A 13,882-nucleotide genomic window follows, 5' to 3' on the forward strand; every position below is an offset into this window, starting at 1 on the left:
GTGAGTGAGTTAGTTAGTTAGTTAGTTAGTTTGTTTGTGAGTGAGTTAGTTAGTTTGCTTGTTTGTTTGTTTTTAGTGAGTTTGTTAGTGAATTAGTTAGTTAGTTTGCTTGTTTGTTAGTTAGTTTGCTTGTTTGTTAGTTAGTTAGTTTGTTAGTGAGTGAGTGAGTGAGTGAGTGAGTGAGTTAGTTAGTTAGTTAGTTAGTTAGTTTGTTTGTTAGTGAGTTTTTTTGTTAGTGAGTTTGTTTGTTAGTGAGTTAGTTAGTTAGTGAATTAGTTAGTTAGTTTGCTTGTTTATTAGTTAGTTAGTGAGTTAGTTAGTTATTTAGCTTGTTTGTTTGTTAGTGAGTTAGTGAGTGTGTTATTTATTTATTTATTTAGTTAGTTAGTTTGCTTGTTAGTTTGTTAGTGAGTTAGTTAGGTAGTGAATTTGTTATTTAGTTTGTTAGTTAGCTTGTTAGTTAGTTAGTTAGTAAGTTAGTTAGTTAGTTAGTTAGTTAGTTAGTTTGTGAGTTCGTTAGTTAGTTAGCTTGTTTTTTGTTTGTTAGTGAGTAAGCGAGGGAGTTATTTATTTAGTTAGTTAGTCAATTAGTTTAGTTATTTATTTAGTTAGTTAGTTAGTTTGTTAGTGAGTTAGTTAGTTTCCCCCCTGTTGTTGAGAGGTTTGAATAGTGAATGTTTGCAGTTTTCAGGTTTTCATCAGAGATTATTCTGTACTGGCCTTGGCCCCTTGGCCCTCATAGATTAATCTTTGGTCACTCCAATCATTTGAGGAAACTATACTTTTAAACAATATAATAATATAATAGAAAGCACAGTTTCCTCAAATGATCTGGGTGGCCTCTGTTTGATGAAAAGGCAGTTTTGTTTTGTAGATTATGTATTTCTCTGTAATCTGTTTTAAATGTTTTGCTGGTTTACACTTTCATGACAACCTGTAAAATATGAAACGGTCATTTTAAATAAAAAGACTCAAAGTAGCATTATAGACAGCAATACCAGTAGAGAAAATAAAGCTAAAAATAGTTATTAACAGTAACATTAGTGTCAGCAATCAAATATTAATCAAAATATTCATATTAATAATAATATTCATACCTCAATACACAAAAATTCAAGCAAAAAGCAAACAAAAAAACACAAATATTGATGCATGAACTGTGTAAGAAAACAGCCAAGTCCTAATGCACAACCTGTATATGGACCACAAAGAGCTGAAGGAGCAACAAGAGTCTCCCCACTAAAGCGCCCAAAATCCCAGACAACCCAAAAGCCAGAGTGTGACGTTATCAACTGCACGCCATACACCTTGCTGAAAAATCAGAAGAAAACCAAACTGTTCAAACCCTTCTCCATTTACTTTCCAAAAGTCAGGAAGTGCAAGGAAAATGAGATCTTTGTGAGGAGTTGGCAACCTGTAAATCTAAACTGGGACTGATTGGAGACAACAATGGAAACCAGACTCTACGGGCCTTATGTGGCCCAGCAGCAGCTAGGAGACCACCTGCAGACTTCAGGAAGCCAGGCTGGTCCTTATTCAGTAGCTTCTGCACCCAAGGTGTAGGTTTGGATCATGAGCAAACGAGCCAGCTCCTGGATACAAGTGACCAAAATGGGTTCCTTTCATAGAGTGGTTGGGTTCAGTCTTACAGAAAGGGTGAGGAGCTCGGAGTAAAGCCGCTGCTCCTCTACATCAGACAGAGTCAGACGAAGTGGCTCAGGATCTGATCAGAATGCCTCCTGGACGCCTCCCTTTAGAGATTTTCTGGACAGGTCTCATTGGTAGGACTTCCCCAAGAACTCCTGGAACTCGCTGGAGGGATTGTGGATCTTCTCTAGCCTAGGAATACCCCAGGGTCCCCCAGAACAAGCCACAACGTGTTGTTGGTCTGAGGGAAGTCTGGGTTTCTCTCCTGGACCTGTTGCCGCAGCAACCCCACTACAGATAAACGGTTGAAGATGGAGATGGAGGCAAAATTATTGCACTGTAGCACAATATTCTCACAATCATTCAGATACAGTCAGAAGTGTCAGAATTTTTTTATTTTGTCTTGTCAGACAATCATTTGTCATCAAACACCATCAGACACATTGGACGGGGTAATGAACTTAAGCCATAGAGTTAAATAAGACAACTAGCGGTCCTCTTCCTATCCCACCCACTGCTCGCAACTGTGACCTCACGGAGGAGCAAAGATAGCATCCAAAAAGGGCAACAGCTGGTGACAAAGCATCTATTTAATTAACAGCAAGCCCAACAGGATCTGTGCCACAAATTATTTGTAATCTTTTTACAATAAAATTGTGAGGTTGTAAAGTTCCAATAGAACTGATAATTAATGTTAATTTCATTCAACAATCATGTAAAACAGCTAGATATAAAGATAACTACATCTGAAGTCAGTCAATAACACACAACTCAGAAACGACATATAAAGGGTATTGCATAAGAGGATTGGAATAAAATATATTCATATTATTTACCTGTTGTGTTGTCAACACTTAGAAATTGTTTACTGCATACCTGGTGATACTTTGAAGGATGAAATTTGTCTCTACTGATATACTGGATAACCACCTTCTCAACATGTCAGGTTTGTGTAATGGGATCCTAAAAAGAGTCAAAAATATTATATTAATTTCCACAGTGTAATTATTACATAAATTGAAGGCAATACCAGATTATACAATTTAATAATTTGTGCTAAAGCATGATCCAGCTCAGTACTACACTCTATAGAATAATATCTGCCACTGAAGCTAACAGAACCCGACTGATATGGAAATTTTGGCTATCACCGATACCAATATTGGGAGGGGAGAGGTGTACGCTGATAACTGTTATAATGGCTGAACATTTTTGAGCTTTGTCCACCCCCAAGAATCTAAGAAATCAGTGAGTGAAACAAAAAACATCAGGCATTCTTCACACGGTATCATATTTTCTCATAAATGTTAACTTAATTATATTTTTAAACACAAATTGTTTTAGAAATGTTTATGGCGATATCCAATTCCACAATCGTATTCCCTGAATTACAACGCAGAGCTGCTTCAGACTAGTTCTAAATGGAGGTTTTACAAACATTTCCATTTCCTTAAGGTTATAACAACTCTCTTTTTTTTAAACAAATTTTAACTGAATATTTGGGGGTAATACTTTTTTTTAGCTTTATACATGACTTGCAAAATACTATATTCAACCAAATCATAATTTTTTTATAATTTCAACTGATGAAGTAATATATTTGTTGGGTGACCATAGCACGTCCTACTAATAATTCTTATAGCTCTTTTTTGTAAAATAAAAATAGGATTTGCAATTGTTTTTCATGTTTTTCCCCAAACTTCAATACAATAGATTAAATATGGAACAATCATTACATTATACAATATATACAAACTTTGTCATTCAAAAACTCTTTTACTTTATATAGTAAAGCAACTGATTTTGATATTTTTATCTTAAGTAATTTACATGAGATTTCCATGTCAGTTTCAAATCAATAACGACAACCAAAAATTTTATTTCATAAACTCTATGAATTTCAATACTGTCAATTTTAAATGAAATTTCGATAATTTTCTTTCTATTACTAAATATCATGTAGTTTGTTTTTTTTCCTAATTTAATGATAACTTATTAAGTTGGAACCAAGTTTGTATTTTTACGAATCCTGTCTGTATCATCTTTAACATCCGTTCAATATCTTCACCCAAAAAAAAAAAAGTGGTATCATCTGCAAATAAAACACACTTCAAAAGCCCTGACACATCAACCAGATCATTCACATACTTTGGGCCCAACACAGAGCCTTGAGGGACTCTACATCCATTAACACAAAATTCAGATCTTATATTGTTTACCTGTACAGACTGTCTCCTATTATTCAAATAACTGGATACCCACTGTAGTGCTAATCCTCTAATGCCATATTTATTCAGTGTTTCAAGGAGAATGATGTCGTCAATAGTGTCGAAGGCCTTTTTTTAAATCAATAAAAATGTTAACACAATATTGTTTTTGATCAACAGCATTTGTTAACTCTTCTGTTCCATGAGAGCCATTTATGTTGAATTATTTGCTCTAAACCCATATTGACTATTACTTAAAATGTTCTGTTTACTGTAGATCCTGTTTAACTTTGAATGCTAGGAAACACCTTGTAACTGCGACTTTCCTTCCCTCCACTGACTACGGTGACATTATTTACATGAACATCCTGATGCATGCTCAATAATCCAGGTAGAAAAATCCAAAAAAGTTCAATCTGGTCCTCTGGACATTCAAAAAACAAGAAAACAAAAAAAACAAAACAAAGCAAAAAAATGTAGAAACGTTTCGTCTCTCATCCGAGAGACTTCCTCAGTCTGAGGTGCTGTTTTCAGCTCAGTCTCTTAAATAGCACCTTCTCAGAGTGGATCAACCAGTTTTGCTGCTGACAACCAAAACCAGCTGCTCACATGGTCAAGAAGGACCATCAGCCTAACAATGGATCATTAGCACACTGATGGCTGTTTACTATTCACAGGGGGCTGAGTGATACTAGCAATCACAGCATTGTAAGAGGGGGACAGTTGAACCCGGAGGCCTCCACCCCTGTTTAATGATGGACGATTTCTTTTCACAAAGATGGCCTCCTTTACTCCTCTCGCAAACCATCGTTCCTCTCTGTCCAGGATGTGAACATCTTCATCCCTGAAAGAGTGACCGCTGGCCTGGAGATGAGTGTAGACCGCAGAATCCTGGCCTGATGATGTTGATCTTCTGTGCTGGTCCATCCTTTTGGCCAGTGGCTGTTTAGTTTCCCCGATGTAAGACTGATCACAGCCCTCCTGACACTGAACAGCATACACAATATTACTCTGTTTGTGCCGGGGGACTGGATCTTTGGGATGAACCAGTCATTTCAGTAATGTATTTTGGGGTTTAAAAGCTACTGGGACGTTGTATTTAGAAAATAAACGTCTCAGTTTCTCTGATACTCCCTCAACATACAGAATGACCACTGGTCTGGGTTCCTCCTTTTCACCTGATGGCTGACTGGAGTCCTGTTTGGGTTTCTTCTCTGCTTTCAGGAAGGCCCAGTTAGGATATCCACATTGCTCTAGAGCCTGTCTTGTGTGGGATTTCTCCTTCTGCCTGGCTCCTGAATTAGTGGGGACAATGTCTGCTCTGTGGTACAGAGTCCTGATGACTCCTAACTTGTGCTCCAAAGGGTGATGGGAGTAGGGCATTAACAGAGTACTCGAGTAATCTACACATCGATTGCTAGGACATCTATCGAGGTTAAAAATGTAAGGTCGGGTATCCGTAGTGACGTCATATCATGTGACCACCGTATGACCGTAGGGGGCGCTGTTGCACTGTATCAGGTCGCAGAGTATGGTGTAACACCGAACCAGAACCAGTTTCGGTTTAAGTTTGGTTTTTGACGTGCTGCATTTTCTTCACGTTTGCAGTTTAATAATAAAAACTAATAGTTTAGTTTATCCTGTGACTTATTTGCAGTATGATAAATGGTAGGAGCATAATATACGCTCCCAATGTTTTGTTGGTCTTTTTTTTTTGTAAATAATTGCCTTTTTTTGCGGTTATATTTATTTATTTATCTTTGTATCTTGAGATCTATGACGTCATCAAATACTCGAGTTCTACTCGGGTTTTATTATGGTAATGTCGAGTTTAAAAATTATATACTCGTTCAACCCCTAAATGGGAGTCAAACTGCAAATACTGGTCTGTGTGGGTGGGTTTGCGGTACACCTCAGTTTGCAAATGTCCTCTATCAGAGACTGAGACCTCACAATCCAAGAAAGCCAACCTGCCATTTTTTACATCTTCTCATGTGAACTTGATGTATTTATCCACAGAGTTGATGTGGTCAGTAAAATGTTGGACTTCCTGAGATTTAATTTTAACCCAGGTGTCATCAACATACCTGAACCAATGACTTGGTGGTGTCCCTGAAAAGGACATCAAGGCTCTCTTTTCTACCTCCTCCATGTACAGGTTGGCAACAATAGGAGAAACTGGAGACCCCATAGCACACCCATGTTTCTGCCTATAATATTGCTCCCCATATGTGAAGTAGGTTGACTGCAGGCACAGTTTCAAGAGTTGACACAGTTGTTCTGTGGAAAGTGTGGTCCTGCTGCTCAGAGTGGTGTCTGATTTTAATTTTAAACTGACCACCTCTACTGCATCATCAACAGGAATGCATGTAAAGAGTGATGTGACATCAAAAGAGACCATTGTTTCATCAGTCTCCATGATGACATCCCTCACCTTATCCACAAAGTCCATGGTGTTCTGTATGTGGTGTTCTGAGCTGCCAACTAAAGGGATGAGTACAGACGCCAGATATTTGGAAACATTGTAAGTGACCGAGTTAATCATGCTATCAATAGGTCTTAAAGGTACACCTTGTTTGTGGATTTTAGGTAAACCATACAGACTAGGTGTAGCCTCCCCTGGGTACAGTCTGTGGTACAGAAAACGGTCAATAGCCTTGTCCTGCTCCAAATTTTTCAGGCAATCTATTAACTTCTTCTTGTAACCACTTCCTGGATCTCTTTTCAGAGGTTCATAAGTGGTTATCACTAAGGAGTGTCATAACTTTCTCATGATAGTCTTTCTGGTTCAAAATCTCTGTGCACCTTCCTTTGTCTGCTGGGAGAATGATGATGTTTTTGTCCTTGCTAAGAGTGGCGAGTGTGTCCCTCTCCTCTCTACTGATGTTGGAAGGTGGTGGTTTGGCATTGCTGAGGCAGGATGAAACTTTGATTCTGAGCTGTTCTGCTTCACCCTCTTTCATTTTGTTGTTGCGGATGGCTGACTCAGTAGCTGTGATCATCTCCACCAGAGGAATTGTACTTGGTGCAACCGCAAATTCAGTCCCCTGGCAAGAATCTCTGTCTCTGGCTGGGTGAGCTGTCTGTCAGATAAATTCTTCACCCACTTTTCTGTCTCCCTGGCATGTAATTGACTACTGGAGTGTTGTCCTACACTGAATGTGTTGTTATTGGAATAGTGATGGTGTTGATGAGTTATTAGTAAGTTAAACTTATTTTGTTGTCGAGTCTTGGACTTGACCAGACGTTATTTACATGAACGCTCCTACAAGAACCCTGCAGATGTTAGACGCTGTCTATCATGATGCATTAAGATTCATAACTGGCTGTAACTACCGTACCAACCATTACACCCTGTATTCAATGGTTAACTGGTCATCATTAACTTCATACAAACTCTCTCAATGGAACATTTTCATCTTTAAATCACTTCTTGGTATGGTGCCTTCAGACATCTCCTCCTACATGTCACTGCATGAGTGCAGCTACAGCGTGCGCTCTCAGGACATTATTACCTGCAGTGTTCCCTCAGTGAGGGCTGAACTAGACAAAAAGGCCTTCTCCTATTCCGCTCCTGTTTCCTGGATTATCTTGCAAAAAGATCTGAAGCTCTTAACCTTGACCTCTCTAAGTGGTTTTAAACATCCTGGCAAAAACCATTGAAGACATGCTCCTGTTTTGAGTATTCTATACCACCTTACAACCTAAAGTAGCTGTTTTTTTGCTACTTTTCCTTTTAATTACCATTTTATTTTCACTTGTTTAAAACAATAATAATAATTTGTACGCATCCTTTATGATTGTCTATTGTTGTTTTTGTTGTCCACTGTTGTCATCACTCTTTGTTAAAATTCAGGTCTCTCTTGTAAATTAGTCTCCGAGGCTCAATGGGATTAACCTGTATAAATAAAGGTTGAATGAAGGAATTTTTATTTGCAGAGAAGTTAAGATTTCAGACAAACAATGCATTTCATTGAGGTTGACAAAGATAACGTTACTAACACTGGATATTCTCACAAACTGAAAGCTCAATCCGACAGTACTGGTTACTATAACTACTGACAACAAGGCTAATGTAAAGGCGGTATAACTGAACACTAACGTTAGCTTGCTAACTTGAGAGGCACGTAGTTTCTATTAAGTGGGTTGGAAGATTGAAGAGAATTTATCATTGTTGATTTTTAAATTTTTACAGATCAGTTAAAGTAAACTCACCATGCTCTGTTCAGCAAAGTATGTTACACAGTTTTCTCCTCGCTTCATCTGCCCTGAAAGTGAAACCTAAGTGAACGGCCATGACTTGAAAGTAGTCTTCATGCGGCCTCTGCTGGATACATTGTACAATTACAGCTGGTTCCAACATTTTACAGGTGGAATTTAAAAGTGTTAAAATATCTAGTGTTTAAATAAAAATTTCATGCTAATTTTGTGGCTCATCCATCAATCAGCCAATTGTGTCATTCCAATCTTATTTTGAAAAACCGTGATAGAGCGAGTCCGCGATATACGAACTGCGAAGCAGCGAGCGATTACTGTAATAATTTTTACATAATCAACATATTCACAATCAATCAAATGGCTATTTTGACAATATCTACAACAATGACAAGTCCAGATGCTTGCCCTCTCTGGTTATGGCTGCCGTTGCTTCAGTGAATCACATCATGTGACCATTGAGCCCTCTACTTGTCTTTTTTAACTCTACGACTTAAGCCAATTTTTAAAATCTGTTCAGTGACCTTTATATAACACAGTTCCACAATGGAAACACAAAAATTGCAGATCAAACGAGTCTGTAAATTAAATGAAAAATATTAATAAACTTTTCAATTCTCACATGATCATTTAGCTCTGATGATTACATTTTGAATTAAAACTTTGAAACAAAGCAGGTTCTGGCATCCAAAGTATCAAGAACGGTAAAGACTGACAAAAGAATGCAAAGTGAGAAAATGAATATTTCAGTGTTTGTAAAAATGATATTGAACTTAAAACAGTTTATCCAAAGACCACTGAAATGCAGAATAATCCATCTACAGAACTGTCGTCTCTGTTGTCGTCTGACTTGGAGCTTTTTGTGCTGTTGCAGGTCCAGACTTGCAGATTTCCTCAGTAACTGTCAGCCTTCTCATCAGATGGCCAGTGGATGTTTGAAAGACTCAACAGGTCTCTGCCTGCGAGCCTACGCTGGACTCATAGGTACAGAACTCAAAATGATTCATCACCTGAAGTAGAAACCTGCAATTTCTTCCTACAGCTTTCACAACGGGACTTTTGAGAAACAGAGATCATATGTCGGCTCTGATTGTGACCCGTTTAGGAGTGAGAACTGTGTGTTTGTTTTGTGCTTAAAAAAACTTAATAAAACAAAATAGAAAAAAGGAAGTCATAACTTATTTAGTCAGGTCATGTTATCAACATTAATAAAATGGACTGAGTGCTTCCTCCTGGTGTTTAACCCTTGCATTGTCTTTTAGAGAAAAATCAGCCATGAATATATTTTTGTCCGTGTTTTTATTTTTTATTTTTTGGTGCAGTCAATGAACATTTTTTCTTTTGAAAAAAGCCTAAAAATCTTTCTTTTTTTTTTTTTTGTCAGAAGTTTTTCAAATGCCGTTATGACCTCATAGTAATTACCGTAATTGCAGATTATTGAGTACACCAGAATATAAGCCAAACCCACTAACTTTAAAAAGAAAAATAAATTTGTTCATATAGCCACACTTGTCTATAAGCCGCAGGTGTCCACATTGAAACATGAGATATTTACACAGAAATATTTTTCAAACTTTCAATTAAATACATACCTGTAATACACAAGTATGTACAGTAAATGTTTTTTTTTTTTTTTTCTGAACAGTGCCTGTAACATGGCTGGTTAAAAAAAATAAAAAATGCAGTAGCATACCAGGAAGTCATTGATCGCCATCTTCCTCTTCCTCCTGTACTAAAACCACTAACGTCTTCTTCAGTGTCAGAATTGAACAGTCTCAGAAAAACTTCATCACACGTCCTCTGTCTCTTTCGTAGTCGCTCTCATCGTCACTTTTGTGTCGAGGCAAATTCGCCCTTGAGCTTGTGACGTCCTCTTCATCACACAGCAGCTTTTCAAAACCTGTTGGTGATAGTGGATTTTTTGACACTGCTCCTCTGTCAGGATCCACTGGCAGACTTGTACAAAAGTTGCTCATCGCATGCGGACAGTTTTGGTAAATGATTTCTCGCCGCTAGGCTAGTGCTTGCTTAACTTACGCACAGCAGCTTTATTTCCTTCTTCAACAGTCAGATCGATCGCCTTGAACTTGAAAGCTGCATCATCTGCATTTCTTTGTGTGTTATTCATTATTCATGATGATGGTGTGTGCATGATGTGAAAAATAACTAATGTGAAGAATTTAGTGTGAGTGTGTTTGATTTAATTCAAAGTTTCATTGGTCCACTGTGACCTGTTCGATAATTTCATTGGTCAGATTTTTTTATTTTTTAACCTTCATTTATTCTCATTGAGTCACGAGAACTCATTTTCAAGAGAGATGTGTTTTGGGCACCTATGTGAGCGCCCGGGTGTGATGGGGCTACCGGTAAATGTTTTGGAGGCATGAAGCTTATTAGCCTGTAAAAATCCATAAATTAGCTACATCATTGTATAAGCTGCAGTGTTCAAAGTGTGTGAAAAAGTTAGCGGCTTATAGTCTGTAAATTCAAGGATTCAAAGTTTTTTATTTGTCATACACGCCACATGTGATACATGTGGTGGAACAAAATTGTGTACACAGGGTCACGGATACATCCAACAAAAGTTTAAAATGCACAAAGTAAAAGAAAAACAGTAATAAGATCTAAGATATGAACTCAGAAAAACATTAACTAAAAATACACTAAGCACTAGTAGTATAAAAACAATAAGCCAAACAGCAGCACAAACAATTACGAAAACAACACAAAATTACGGTACTACAGTCTGGTGTTCCTTAGGGCCTCATTAAAATAGTCTCAGGATTCTGTTCAAAGCGTAGAGAGCATCATGAAGACCAAGGAACACACCAGGCAGGTCCAAGATACTGTTGTGGAGAAGTTTAAAGCCGGATTTGGATACAAAAAGATTTCCCAAGCTTTAAACATCCCAAGGAGCACTGTGCAAGCAATCCTATTGAAATGGAAGGAGTATCAGATCACTGCAAATCTAACAAGACCCGGCCGTCCCTCTAAACTTTCATCTGGAACAAGGAGAAGACTGATCAGAGATGCAGCCAAGAGGCCCATGATCACTCTGGATGAACTGCAGAGATCTACAGCTGAGGTGGGAGAGTCTGTCCATAGGACAACAATCTGTCGTACACTGCACAAATCTGGCCTTTATGGAAGAGTGGCAAGAAGAAAGCCATTTCTCAAAGATATCCATTAAAAGTGTTGTTTAAAGTTTGCCCCAATCCACCTGGGAGACACGTGGAAGAAGGTGCTCTGGTCACATGAAACCAAAATTGAACTGTTTGGCCACAATGCAAAACGATATGTTTGGCGTAAAAGCAACACAGCTCATCACCCTGAACACACCATCCCCACTGTCAAACATGGTGGTGGCAGCATCATGGTTTGGGCCTGCTTTTTGTCAGCAGGGACAGGGAAGATGGTCAGAATTGATGAAAGTTTGACACATCCAATACATTTCATTCCACTTCACAATTGTGTCCTACTTGTTGTTGATTCTTCACAAAAAAAATAAATTTTACATATTTTTGTTTGAAGCCTGAAACGTGGCAAAAGTTTGAAAAGTTCAAGTGGGCCGAATACTTTCGCAAGGCACTGTATGAACACAGACACTTGCAGTAAGGGTCAATTTGGAAAACTGGACAAGAAACATTGATCTTATTGACCATCTGGTTCTGAACACAATCATCCCCCAGCACCTGGTCAGTAAACTGGCTCCACTAGGCTTCAACACCACCTTCAGAAACTGGATTCTTGACTTCCTGTCTGAGAGACCACAGTCAGTACAAGTGGGGAGGAACACCTCCTCTGTTATCAGCTTGAGTACGGGCGTCCCCCAGGGTTATGTTCTGAGTCTGCTTCTCTTTACCCTGATGACCTACGACTTTGTTGCCAGGTCTGAAACCAACCACATCTTCAAGTATGCAGACAATACCATGGTTTTGGGCCTGATTAGCAACAACAAGGATCAGGCAAATCAGGAAGAGGTGGCACACCTTGTGAACTGGTGTGGGGAAAATAACTTTGTTATGAATATAAACAAAACCAAAGAGCTCATTATTGACTTCAGGGAAACAAAACAACATCACACAAAGCTGCTTATAAACAACACACAGGTGGAAGAGTTGGAAAGCCCCAGGTTCATGGGGGTGCACATAACCAATCAGCTGTCTTGGTCAAGAAACACTGGGTCTCTAGTGAAGAAAGCCCAGCAGCATCTGCACTTCCTCCGTAGGCTGAAGAGTGCACACCTCCCATTCCATGTCCTCACCACATTCTACAGAGGAACCATCGAGAGCATCATGACCAGCTGCATCTCAGTTTGGGAAGGAAGCTGCCCGGCTGCAGACTGGAAGGATTTGAGGAGGGTGGTGAGAACGTTGGAGAAGATTAAGACACCCCTCACATCCATCCAGGACATTGGTCTTAGATGATGAATGAAAAGAGCAAATAAAATCAAAAGAGACAACTCACACCCACAATATGGACTGTTTACTCTGTTGACCTCTGGTAGGAAGTACCACAGCCTGAGGACCAGAACCACCAGGTTCTGCAACAGTTTCATCCCACAAGTTATATCAGACTGCTGAACTCAAGTCACTAATGAAGCGACCACAACAGCAAACACACACACAGACACAGACATTTCTAAACACCAAAGTCTATAAAAAATTATTGTAAATTATGTACTTCTACACTGCTGTGGAGAAATGAAACCAAATTTTGTTGTTTTGTATGGTGCACTGTACAATTTTGAATGACAAAGTTTATATTATTATTATTCATATTATTTATTTCTGCTATGAAGCCAGTTCTGAACTTGTGGGGGAAATGATCAAGCTCTCCATGCTGTCAGGTTGAATGGCTGGTCTCTCGAAGGTATCAGTGACACAGCTTATTACAATGAAGACTAGAACCACAACGTCATACAGTTTCTGAGAGCCAATGAAATGGCAAAATCAGAACACTCAGTCCTCGTGTTACCCCGCACCTTTGCAGCACTGGCCAGATCATCCTCAGGAATCTTTTGTCTGGGTTGATATCTCTTGGCTCAGCTAGAGGCTTTAAACATTTGTGTTCACATTGCTGGTCCCAGGGCTATCTTCAGGAGCAGTGACATTGTTGGGCTTTGTAAAAAAATGTGGACATTTAACATCTTCTTCATCTTCTTTGGACTGAGCCAAAACTCGTTACCAAAATTCCCTTTATGACGTCAGGGAGCATATTTTTTCCAAACACACCAATGACAAGAAAGTACAGAATAACATGGAAACTAAAAGCACGGTGTCATAAAAAACTGAGTTCCAGTTTTTGAGTCTGAGACTAGAAAACCATCTCTATGCCCCAGCAAAACCAGTCAAACTTCTTCCTACCATTTATGAAATTGCCATATTGTGTTTAAAACACAAATTTGCAGTTGAAGATGTCCAAAATGTTGAATATGTAAATGAAAAGGACAAGAGAGCTGAGACTATTTAGGTTTACAAGACAGTGGTGAGAACTGCTATGTTGTATGCTCTGGAGACAGTGGCACTGCCAAAAGACAGGTAAAAGAACTGAATGTGGCAGAAATTAAAATAAGGTTCCCATTAGGAGTGACAAGACCGAATAAGGAATGAGATCATCAGAGGTACAGCACAGGTTGAACAACTGGGAGATAAAGTTAGAGAGGCCAGACTGAGATGTTTGGTTATGTACAGAGGAGGTAAAGTGAGTATATTGGTAGAAGGATGTTAGAAATCCAGCTGCCAGGAAAAAGACAAAGACGAGATACATGGTGGTAGTTGCAGTGAGGACAGAGGATGCCCCCTGAGCTTGTC

At 38.8% G+C, this 13,882-nt stretch overlaps 1 protein-coding gene across 1 annotated transcript in view; it reads left to right on the forward strand.

The window, feature by feature from the left end:
- Positions 1 to 13,882, forward strand: part of LOC119409153 (GDNF family receptor alpha-4) — a gene marked incomplete at its 5' end in the record, with an annotated part of 82,209 nt that overhangs the window by 41,613 nt on the left and 26,714 nt on the right. The window contains one exon of the mRNA XM_037676017.1: positions 8,944 to 9,053. Within this exon, the coding sequence (XP_037531945.1) occupies positions 8,944 to 9,053 (110 nt within the window). The remainder of the gene's footprint in view (positions 1 to 8,943; positions 9,054 to 13,882) is intronic.

Source organism: Nematolebias whitei, chromosome 4 (assembly GCF_014905685.2).
Source record: "Nematolebias whitei isolate Nwh7 chromosome 4, NemWhi1, whole genome shotgun sequence".
In the NCBI taxonomy this organism is placed as follows: Eukaryota; Metazoa; Chordata; class Actinopteri; order Cyprinodontiformes; family Rivulidae; genus Nematolebias; species Nematolebias whitei.